This window comes from Periplaneta americana, chromosome 7 (assembly GCF_040183065.1).
Source record: "Periplaneta americana isolate PAMFEO1 chromosome 7, P.americana_PAMFEO1_priV1, whole genome shotgun sequence".
In the NCBI taxonomy this organism is placed as follows: domain Eukaryota; kingdom Metazoa; phylum Arthropoda; class Insecta; order Blattodea; family Blattidae; genus Periplaneta; species Periplaneta americana.
In genome coordinates, this window is record NC_091123.1 from 17850375 (window position 1) to 17862863 (window position 12489).

The 12489-nt window shown below is 35.1% G+C and overlaps 1 protein-coding gene across 3 annotated transcripts in view; it reads right to left on the reverse strand.

Moving 5' to 3' along the window:
- Positions 1 to 218: 218 nt before the first annotated feature.
- Reph (Regulator of eph expression) overlaps positions 219 to 12489 on the reverse strand; it is a 517096-nt gene continuing 504825 nt past the window's right edge. For all 3 annotated transcript variants that reach the window (XM_069830362.1, XM_069830363.1, XM_069830364.1), the window contains one exon: positions 219 to 1527. In XM_069830362.1, the coding sequence (XP_069686463.1) occupies positions 1453 to 1527 (75 nt within the window). In that variant the 3' untranslated portion in view covers positions 219 to 1452. The remainder of the gene's footprint in view (positions 1528 to 12489) is intronic.

A 12489-nucleotide genomic window follows, 5' to 3' on the forward strand; every position in this document is an offset into this window, starting at 1 on the left:
ATGTAGAAAAAATGAAGAAATACAAGAGATTTCCTGTATTCTTACATATAATTAGGTACCGAATAATTATGTTAAACTGTACTAGAAATTGAAGAATTATTTTCTAGAAATGTCGGACATTTTTTTTTATAGAAACAAAACAATATAATAACCCAAGTGTAGATTCGCCACTCATGTGATTAAAAGGGAGGTTTCGAAGCAATTTAACAAAACAGACATTATTTTTTACATAACAAAATTTGTTTTATTTTTAAAAGTTTGTTTTTGGACCTAAACATTTGTCAAACTCTTCCGTTCTCTTCACACGGCAATAAATTCTTACAAAAGTGGAAGTAAGGATGGTAGCAAAGTAATTGAAAAATTTGAATCCTCACATATAAAACATGGCCTATACATGGTAGCAATATTGTCTTAAGCCTAATAACAACAAAAAAGTCTACGAGGAAATAAAAAAAATGAATTCGATAAGATAAGAAAGGCAAAATTACGCATCTTCTTGCATTTCGAGTTAGCACTTTCCAACATGAACTCGTCGACAAATACCCGTAGGGGGGAGGAGAGAGGTCCCTGGCACTAAACAAAGTCATATATCATTAAAAAAATCAGTTAATTGTTTAAATACTATGTTCTTTCCTGTCCGATAGCGTTTATAGACAACTTATGGCTCATACGAAACCCTAAAAAAATGGTTGAAAAATGTTGTCTAGTACTATATTTGTTAAGAAGAATCAGACTCGAGGAAGAGCTATAGTACAAACACTTACAGCTATGTAGTTGGAAAGGGTTAGAAATGCAGAAGAAGACGCTTTCTCTTTTTTTGTAATCAATACTCAAAACAGTAGCAGAGAATTCTTACAAAAATATCTCCATTAAATTAAAAAAATGACAATATATATTTTTTATCAGAGAGAGACTGGGTGTATACCCACACATTTACTTAAATACTCATGCCGGGAACATTCGCTTCTGTTGCAATACTCCACCTCGTCATACCAATTAAAAAAAGTGTTCATTGTAGTTGGTTCACCTATGAAGAGTGTTAAAGATGTATTATAGTATATATATATTTTTTTCTTTTCGTGTTAATTACTTTCTATTTTTAAAATGTTTATTTAATGTATCCTCCATTTAATTCTGTTTATTATTATATAATATATATTGTCTGTACTCGTCGGTTCGATGGGAGGAAATCTCGGCATCATCATATCTTCTTTCTCTTAATATATTTTTTTTATGAAATATGGGCAAATACTTTTTTTTTAACTTTCACCTCCATATCTCTTATATATCTTCAGTCAGTCAGCATATACACAAAAACAAAAACAAAAAAAAAAAAAAACTTTTTATTATTTTTCGAAATTGCACACAGTCCGTGTCGGCACATACGCAACAAACGATCTTCTCCGTTGTAAACATCTTCAGCTTCATCTTGCTCTTCATCTTCAGGCGGGCTCACCAGCAGAACACCGACAACTCTCCTCCGTGGTCCCCACTGTGTCTCCAGGCTGTCACCGCACGCGCTTTTAGCTGAAACAAAAGAAAAACGTCGCCATGTCAGCACAAGATCCAACAAGAGACAGTCATGTTTGAAGTAAATATTATCTATACGGAAAGATCATTTCTCAAAGCCAGCGTAACATCTTACATATAAAAGTCAATGTGGCTATGTACGTATATGTATGTACTCTACACAAATCTACACGCTTTGACCGATACTTGCCAAAGTTTCCACATTTAACCTTCATAACCAGGAGAAGAACATAGGCTACATTAAAATCGGACAAATGGATGTTAAATTGATTAGCGGTCTTACTAATAAAAACTCCATATACAGACGTTTAACTATCTTATACTTATACAATGAGTAGCTCGTTTGTAAGTCGTGTGTAAATTCCTTACTAATAATCACTACATACGTCGTGTATAACAGTATAACTGTTACACAGCTACGTCATAGTTTCGTCATTACTTCGTTAAGAAAGGTAATAGAATATCTGAGGTTCTCTACTGGATCCGACAGAGCGCTCTAGTGTGGCATGTTAAATATCGATAGTACAACTGGCCCTAATCGATTACCACACTACATTTTGGTCAAAGAGTACAAGCTACAGCAATATTATTCTAATAAGTCTATGATCTTAGGTTTGTTCTTCTGTGGTTACAGGGTAAACATCATCATAAAATGACAGTCGATACGAACAGCTGTTAAAGGGGCGGCCATTTTTTCCCCTATATACAACGCTTAAACAAGGGGTTTCGTGTATATAACTACTGCAAAGCAATTCCCATTGTATAGTTACAGCCTGTTTATACGTCCATAGCTTATTCACGGTTTATTAGTAACGTTTTCTGTCTCAACTCTGCAGAAGTCTCGTATAAAAACTATACACGGTTTACTAGTAAGACTGTAGAAAGATAAAAAAAATAAAAATAATTACGATCAAACATTGATGTATAATATTAAAATGCAATTTTATATAGTCAACTGTTCTTTATTATTGTCTGTTGTATTCAACATGACTTCCATGAGGCCATGGAAAAATAACACGACATGAAATAACATTGTTGATACATCATGAAGACCAAAATCTAGACAATCTAGGTTGTGTCACTGTAGCCTGTATATATTTTCGTTTGGTTTTACTTTGTTTACAGTTTCATTTTCTATTATTTTATTCGTATTTCTGGCAGTGTGGAAGAAGGCCTAATGGCCTTAACTACGTCAGAATAAATAAATAAATAAACAAAAACAAATACATATATATTAAAAACAGTTGAACGTAAGGCACATGACGAAATGCTTTCTTTTTGATGCCTGATCTACAGATGATTAAATTGAGTTAACCCTGGCAGGCATTCAGCTAAGAAGTTCATTAATTCAAGAACGTGAACGCAATAGAAAGATTCATCTTTTAGGGATGAGGAAAGCTTAGTAAAGACAATTCGTTTTGGTTGTCAGTAGTTGGATTTCCGAGATTTTCGAAAAGCCTAACAACCAGTTTAACTAAAAATAGAAGCAGAAAGGAAAACACAGGCAACGACGGGTTATTTCAGCTAGTTATGAAGAAGTGGGGGAAATGAGAGAAAAAACATTTAAAAGGTACGCAAAACGTGACTTTGCAAGGGAAATTGGGGCTCAGAAGAAGTGCCTATCTGAGCTCCAAGCCTGTTGGTCACTTCTCTCACTCCGTTACATTGAATGATTTTTTAAATTTTTTTTTTATTTTATGACGCTTTATCAACTGCAATGGTTATCTAGCATCTGAGTGAAATGAAGGTGATATTGCAGCCAAATAAATCTAGAGTATAGCGTCGAAAGTTACCCAGCATTTGCCCTTAGTGGTTGAGGAAAACCCCGGAAAAAACCTTAACCAGGTAACCTGCCTCAACCAGGATTTGAACCCGGGTCCGCTCGTCTCACGGTAAGACACGCTAATCTTTATTCCACAGCGGTGGATTCCACTGAAGGAACATTCGAGAATTGTAAAGTTTCTCGAGACTTGTCTTCACGTTGATTTGAGGTTCTAGCCTGCTGGCAGTATGTCTCACTACGTTCGCAATGTTCCACTTAGGTTACGCCCACTGTCCGCTTTCCCTTTCAAAATTATCTATTATTCCTTCCAAGAGAACTGCAGAAACTGGAGTGAGACAAGTGCTCAGCAGCCTTGGAGTTCACATAGATTCTATTTCACAACCCAAAATTCTCTTCCAAGACGCGCGATCGCATAACCTTTAATTGTTTATCCTCCACTTTCCCTTTCTTCCATTTATTCATTCATTTCTAAAATAAATATATACTTCTAAATACTGAATTATTCAGATTTGTCTCTATTTTGTATTGGGTTATTTTACGACGCTGTATCAACATCTAGGTTATTTAGCGTCTGCATGAATTGAAGGTGATAATGCCGATGAAATGAGTCCGGGGTCCAGCACCGAAAGTTACCCAGCATTTGCTCGTATTGGGTTGAGGGAAAACCTCGGAAAAAACCTCAATCAGGTAACTTCCCTCGACCGGGATTCGAATCCGGACCACCTGGTTTCGCGGCCAGACGCGCTGACCGTTACTCCACAGGTGTGGACTTGTCTCCATTTATACACACTGATATAGATACTTTTACAGGAACACTATACTGAAATTAATATCTTCCATATTTTTAAAGCTAAATTCACAGAAGTTTTATCATTGGTATATCTGGTTGATATTAACACATGTACAAAATTTCATCCATTTATGATAAGTGGTTTCGATTTTATTAATATCTTAATAAAATATTGTATCGCCTTATAACGAGAAGTCCCTTGCACACAATTTACATTATTTTAAACTGGTATTCACATATATGATTCTTTATATACATTGGAGCGAACATTACTATTGAGTTTTGTTGTACAGTGAATCGGTAAATTAGTACAATTTTTTATGATTATTAATATTTAAAATTTTTATTTTATAATAAAAACTTTTAGTAATTTACTGATTAATTTTACAGCAAAACTCTATAGCAAGTTTTGATCCCATGTATATAATAATAATAATAATAATAATAATAATAATAATAATAATAATAATAATAATAATAATAATAATTTATTTTAGCTGGCAGAGTTAAGGCCGTAAGGCCTTCTCTTCCACTCAACCAGCAAAAAGTGTATATACATATGCATGAACTTACAAAGAATCCAACAATTTGATTTAGATGAGAGTTACATGTATATAAAAGTTATTTACAAATTAAACAACAAAATACTATGAACTATTAATTAAACACTGAAATAAACTGTGTAGCAGAATTAAACTAAAATACCTAGAATGTTAATACATTTCAAATAATATTAGATAATAGAAAGAGATTATTACGAGACAATTAAAATACAGCACAATCAGGATGATGTCTAAAGAAAAAAGTAACAATGTAGTCAGTGATAGTTTAAAGCAGTATGATTGGAGTGAAATGCTAATAAGATTATCTTTTAAGCTGTTCTTAAAGGTGTTTATTGTCTTGCAGCCCCTAATACTTTGTGACAAGGAATTCCATTGACGCGAGGTGGATATTGTAAAAGATGATGAATAACAAGAGGTATACTTAGCGTGCCACAGATAAGTGATCTGGTATTTACGTCGTGGTTAGAGTATAGATAAGAGAAACGAGACGAAAGGTAATTTGGTGTTGAAGTGTGCAGAATTCGAAAGAGTAAAGACAAAGAGTGTAAAGTTCTACGTTCTTTAAGTCGGAGCCACGAGAGACTTGCGAAGGACGGTGATATGTGATCATACCGTCGGATGTTGCATACGTATCTGACGCACATATTCTGAGCTCGCTGTAACTTGACTGACAGTTCAGAACTTAGGTCACTTAACAAAACGTCACAATAATCGAAGTGCGGCGTTACTAGGGTTTGCACTAGGGTAAGTTTTAGTTGCTTGGGCAAGAAGTTTCTCAAGCGACTCAAACAGTGAATGGAGGAACAGATTTTTTTTATCGTTTCTTTAACTTGAAAATTCCAACTTAGATTATTATCAAAAAAGAAGGATCCATGTAAGTGAATATCCGTAAAGAATAATGTAAATTGTGGCGCAAGGGAGTTTTTATAAAAGCGATTAAATATTTTAATAAAATATTAATGAAATGTAAACCACTTATCAGAGGCGGATGAAATTTTGTAAATTTGACATTATTAACCAGATGTACCAGTGATCAAACTTTTGTGAATCTAGTTTCATAAGTATGGTAGTTATCGATCACTACTGTGAACCCTTGAAACTGTGGACCTTGGAAATTTCAGTGTAGTGTCCCCTTAAAATAATAATATTGTCCTTAAACTGTGTGTAATGAGTAGAACCAGAGTAAATATCTCGTTCCTTGCAATGTGTGCGCGTTGCGAGTATAGCTTGTATTGGAGGAGTGGAAGAGAACGCATTCCAGGTAAACTGTAACTGTTAGCAATAGGGACAGGGATGTGTAAGTAGCTAAATACAGAGTAAATATAGAGTACATGTGAAACAAATTTATAATACAGACTACAGTAAATAAAATATGTTAGTTTACATTGTAATAATCATTAGTTATGTACATACGAAAGCATAATCTACAACATATGAATATACCTTATTTACTTACAAATCGCTAGCTTGGTTTGACAAGGTTCTAACTGCAAAAACCATTATTCTGAGAAAATTGAGTTTAAAGTTTCATTATACTATAACTTTTTTATTTATGAATATTTTTCGAAATAATTTTTTATACCTTCTTAGATATCAATGGAAAGTAGTTTTAATGAATTCTCTTTTAAACATTTCTTTTTAAATCGTAGAATCTGAGGTAGCGAAAATGCAGTTAGAACCTTGCCACTTTAAACTTAACGCTTCAGGAAAGTTACAAAGGTGTAAGAGCACGTAGAACCTTGTCAAACTGACTTTTTAATCACTATTCAAAAAATGTGTTAGTTACAACTCCAGATTATAAGGACAAAAAAATTAAAACACCGTAAATCTATGTTGAAAAAGGAACATTATGGTATAAACTATAAAATAATATTGGATTGTGACACTATTTCAAACAAAAATGTATTTAGTCTGTACTAAGTGGGTTGCTGAGTAGTAACTTGTCTTGCAGAACCACGAAAGGGATCGCTGCTTTGATGTCCTTTTTTCAAATCTGATAGTTCAATCTTCTTATTTTGGATTTTTGGTTTGATATTCAAAATACGTATTGATGCTGTGGAACAGGCTTCAACACTCCTCTGTGTTAATTAAAATTGATATTAGCAACTTCTTTTGTTCATCTGTCTCATGGGTTAATTTGTATTTGATTTCATGATAAGGCCTATGTTTTTGTGAACTTCACAGTAGCTAGTTGGGAGAATAGAACCGTCTTGTAGGGCCTAATTTAATAGCTTTACAGTTGCTGAAAAATCCTTGATATGTTCCTGTTAGTCAAGAAGTAACACATTTATAACAGTAACAGAAAATAGTAATACAAACAATTTATTGAGCTCACTGTGTATACAAAATTTTAAATAACACCATTATAACATTATGTGATATGCTAAAAAGGGCTCATAATTAAGGTTACTCTAAAAGAAAACTAATTTTATTCCGGATTGTGGTATGCGACAACAATGCCTAATGGATAACTATAACACTCATACAAATTTTATTCTTGCGAATATTGTTAACTGGTTCGATTTTTTAGACACACTGTAGTTACAGAAATAATTCAATTTAGTACTTAGCAGTATTTTCATCACTACTGGTTGGTCTCGGTAGAAGTAGGTGGGACAAAATCATCTGAATCACTGTTCAAGAAAATATCTTGCTGGGATTTATTTTCACTCATGACTGTATTATAAAATTCAGTCTTACAGAACATAAATAGAGTCACTTCAGGAAAAATTATTTATACGAGTATCCAACAATGAGTAGATAACCAAGAACGTTTCAGTAACAGGAATGCGCTTTTAAACCGCCAACACTGCAGAACAAAAGCATGAGCTATTATTTTGTAGTTACAGCCTTGTCAAATTAAAAAAATAATCAATTTCATTGCAGATAGAACTATGGCACAGTACTAATTTCTTTGTTTGTCAACAGATAACAATAAAAATCAGTTTCCTATAAAGATCTGATTGAATGAAAGGTTATGAGTACACAATCTCAATTTCACCGATTTTGTGAGTTAGAACTTTGTCAAACCAGAATTATGAAACAGCGAAATTAAGACTAACACAGATATGCATGTATAATTAATCAAATAAATAAATGAAAAAATCTCAAGTACGTGTGGTGATTACAAGGACCACGCCAGGCAGAATGAGAAAGGCGGTAATGTAATTTCTTACGAAACCAACTGTACTCTCATAGTGCCATTCCACCCCATGGATCATGACGTCACCTATAATCCGTGCGTTCCAAACTTCAGTCTCGAGAATCGGTGACCCTACACAGCAGTCTATAGTCCCGTCGCTCTAATTTCCGGCAGCCAATCACGTTGCCGGTCGGCTACATTTAAACGTGTGCGTCTTTTGATTCGCTGATGCATTTCCTAAGGCTGGATAAATACTTAATATAATCGCCCGTCATTTTGGCTCTTTCGTTGGCGTTCGCAGAAAGCACACGAGGGCGTTATCTGCCGCTCAATTATTTGCTCAATCACAGTGCATTCGATTTATTATCATAGGAGCTACGACATGATAATGTTTAACGGTGCGGCAAATAGATTCCTCGTCTGGTAGTTCGGCAACGAAAGAACAAAAATGGCGAACGATACTACCTATGCTGTTTTCGCTGTAAGAAAAATCCTACTGTAAACACAAGCACGTGGCTGTCATACTCGTGATTGGCTCACAGTAGAAACATTCACACGACGCAGGAACATAATTAGGCCTATAGTCCGTATTTGGAAACTATCATCTTGTATTATTTGAAAATAAAAAATTGAATTCTAGTTGTTAAATACATGAAACATATAACTTCACTCATATGTAAAACGATATGTAAAAGAAAAGCTACTTTTATATTTTGTTATGTACTATGAACGCGGATGAATACCAACAGTAATACCGAGGTAGTCTGTTCTTCTAACTATCTGGCGTTACTTGGGCTCGTAGTTGTTCACGTAAGCACGTGGTACTGAAGTATGGCTTCTTGCATCCTCTCAAAAGTGGAGAAAAACAGCAAGTCTTAAATGTATATAATAACGTATGTGAGTTTTAATTAGAGTAATTATAAAGCAAACGAATGCATAGTAGTGAGGTTAGGTCTACTTGACGAGTAAACGGGAAATGTTTAACATGAAACAGAATGTACAACAGTAGGCGGGAACACGTACTGAGAATCTATGGCGCCAAACAGCGGCCAATGAAGCCTCACTTCAGTCACGTGCTATTGTTTATGTTAGGATTTTTCTTACAGCGAAAGGATTATACCTAGACTTTATAGAGCCTTCACTTCCTAAGACGTAAGCAAAGAGGAGGAGTCACGCCGGGAATAACAGCGACGCGACTATAGTAATGAGTATGTAAAATGCATAGGGTATAGGCCTATTTCTTTGGACATCTTAAAATCGATTTTTCTGCAGTATCGGAGCACTTTCTCTTTATTTCGTGTAATGAGAAAGTAAAAATTAATGAAACTAGTGACGGCACTGCATTTGGAGTATCGCCATTATATCTCTATCAGAATAACGGGCTGCAAGTAGGCCTGGCCATTCAACACAATGGCAGCCATGCCGTCCGCGTCGTAAATGTTTAGTGCCGCTCTAAACTCCTAAAGTAATTAACAAGGCCGTCCACTGCGACCCAGGAGCGATCGTAGCGGAGCAAAACAGTGGAAAATTAGCTGTTTTCTAGACTGCAACTCGGGGATATTCTGATATATTATTACACTTCAACCCCCCTCTCCAAGGGGGGACAGGCATTTTACTACCTATTACCGAAGCAAGTGGTCTGCACAGAAAAAGAAGCAATTTAATTCCTGTGTTTAACATAGACAGGCATCTGCTTTTATGTATCTATATAGCAGAATTCCGTAGTAATTTTGAAATAACTGAATTCGTGTAAGAATTGGAACGAAAAATGCGTACGACTGTTATATTCTATTATCATGGGTACCGTTATTTTGAAGCTTAATGGTATAAAAAGCTTTCGAAATACTCCAGACCAATATTTCTGTATCATTGAATTCTACAATAGCGCTCTTCATAAAATGGAGTTCAGAGAAACTGGATGAAAGACAGTTTTCCAAGAGAGTGCAGATGGCTCTGCTATACTATGATTTCAAAAGTCCCTGTATACAGGGTGTAACTAAAAGTTATAGTCGCGGCAAGGAATGTTGGAGAATGTAAACACGCAGAAGCGTGCCAATCACACGGGAAGGTAAAAAGTATCTGACCTTGCGTGACTTTTTACATTCTCCAACTAACCCTTGCAGCGACTGTACGTCAAAACTTTGGGAAAACATTCCGGACATATAGAAGGTTTATTCTCCTGAGTCCTGAGATTTTTTTTAAAGTGAAATATAATTCTACACTTCAAAAAAGTCATCTCAGACCAATATTTCTGTATCGCTGAATTCTACAATAGCGCTCTTCATAAAATGGAGTTCATAGAAACTGGATGACAGTTATCCAAGAGATTACAGAGGGCTTTGCTACACAATGATTTCAGAAGTCCCTTATACAGGGTGTAACTAAAAGTTATAGTCGCGGCACGGGACGCTGGAGAATATAAACACGCCGTAGCATATCCCTTCCCCCTTAGTATGTGACCTTGAGTGGCTTTTTACATTCTCCAACAATCCCTTGCAGCGACTGTACGTCAAAACTTTGGGAAAACATTCCGGACATATAGAGGGTTTATCCTCCTGAGTCCTGACACATTTGTTTTTTTGTTTTTTGTTTTTTTTTTTTTAAAGTTCAATGTAATTCTATACTTAAAAAAAAAGTCACTGATATGAGGAAAAATGCTGAAAAAATTCTGCAGGTTACAGTCACGGCAGAAATGGAGGTATATTATACTATACTTTGGGTTTCTGCACAAACATCTTATATCATAATCATGTATGAAGTATAGTATAGTATATTATACTCCCAGGACTGAAGAAGATATGAACATAGGTCCGAAACGCTTATTTCCTTGTTAGAGCTACTTTTATCCAACCCTGAAGAATATAAGTACAGGAACTACCTGCCTGTTCTATTAGAAAATGACGAATTACCAATAAGATGAAACCTTGTATTTCACGCAAGATGGAGTTCCTATTCATTTCAGTGTCTGTGTTCATCGGTTCTCAATCGAAAATTCCGTAATTTCTGGATAAGTAGGCCTAGTGGTAGACCAATTCCATGTCCTGCACGCAATATTCATGTCTATTGCATTAATTTTTTACTGAATCTGTTTTTATACCCATTTTCAACGTTGTTTATGTTTATATGTCTAAATTCGAAACAAATGCACAATCTTAGAATAGTAATATGCGTTACAAGAGCGGTATGTTGGCGTTTTCATGTTCGAGGAAAAGATTGAAAAAGCGAAACGTAGTTGAGCTTTTTTAATTTCCGAGAATTGAAAGAAAACATACCGCTCGTGTATCGTACATTATTTTGTGCGAAGATCGTTTATTACATACCTGAAAGACGAATTTCTAATTAGTTGCAATGAAATCTCCATGTTGGTTTCTGTTTAATGACGGCAACTTCGGAAAACCAAAATATCTATCTTCAACATTGTTGCTATAAAATGTTTTCTGTGTTTACTATACTCCAGCAGGCCGTGATATACGTCTGTCTTTTTTTTCTCCCCAGTCTATAAATGCGAACTTAAAACAAACGGTAAGGTTATGTAATGATTTATTTTTCATTTTAATATTTTAACAATATTATTTATATAACATATTGCAGTAATAACATCGGCATCTGGAATCTTGTTGATTTTTTCACGGCTTCCTTAATGTTACTTGTATCAGGAATGCAATAAGTTTCGTGGAGTAGTAGACTTTACTTAATTTTTGCAAATATTTAAAAACAATAATTAACATTGCAATTTAGGTGAAATTGCAGTGGTAAGTTTCCAATTTATAATTATTACTATGTTAAACGTCTCTAAAAATAATATGTTAAAAGCCTAAAGCAGTAAAATGAATGTCGCGCTTAAGCGGTAAGAAGAGGGAAATTGTTATGTGTGTTACGTTGGGAATACTGAATGTGGTATTTCACACTTACCGCGTATTGGTTCTGTGCGGAAAACAAGCAAATACGCACGATCTCGCACAAAAACGTTTTTCGTACAGATACTTTTATAAGTCCCAGAAAGAAGGCAGTGCACATGATCAGAGGACGAGCGACCTGGTTCACAATAGGACGACTAGTACGGTAATAAAATTAGTTTTGTTTCGTGTATGTCTCATCACGCGCACTGCCTCCTTTCTGGGACTTATAAAGTATCTATGCGACAAAACTTTTTTCTAAGACCTTATGTTAATAAGGTGCTTTGGTCTATACAACTCCAACTATGGGAAACACTGCTCTAGATTTAATTTGTGGAGGCATTTAAAATCGCTTCTGTATGTCATCCCTGTGCAAGATGTAGGGAGTCTTTGTGACCGTATTGTGGAGGGCTGCGAGACATTCCGAAATTCTACGATACTTCTGTGCATCCGGAAGTCAATGTGACGGCGGGTTGATGTATGTATCTGTGCTAACGGAGGACATTTTTGGGCATTTATTATATAACACTTCCAGGTTTTTCCTTTGGCATGCTATCTTAACATTTGAGGGGCTCGGGCGTAAAATATGGTAACTTTCATTTGGTCAAAAATAAGATATGTAGAGTATAATATTGTATCTAATGCAGTAGTTAGTTATTCATTAAAGACATCAGCTCAAAGAATTTAAGTGACCGCAAGGGTCCTGAAAACTGTTCCATCTATAAATTTTTACCTACTTAATACTTCAAAACACTAGAACGTCACTTACCATGTTCTACTCTCGA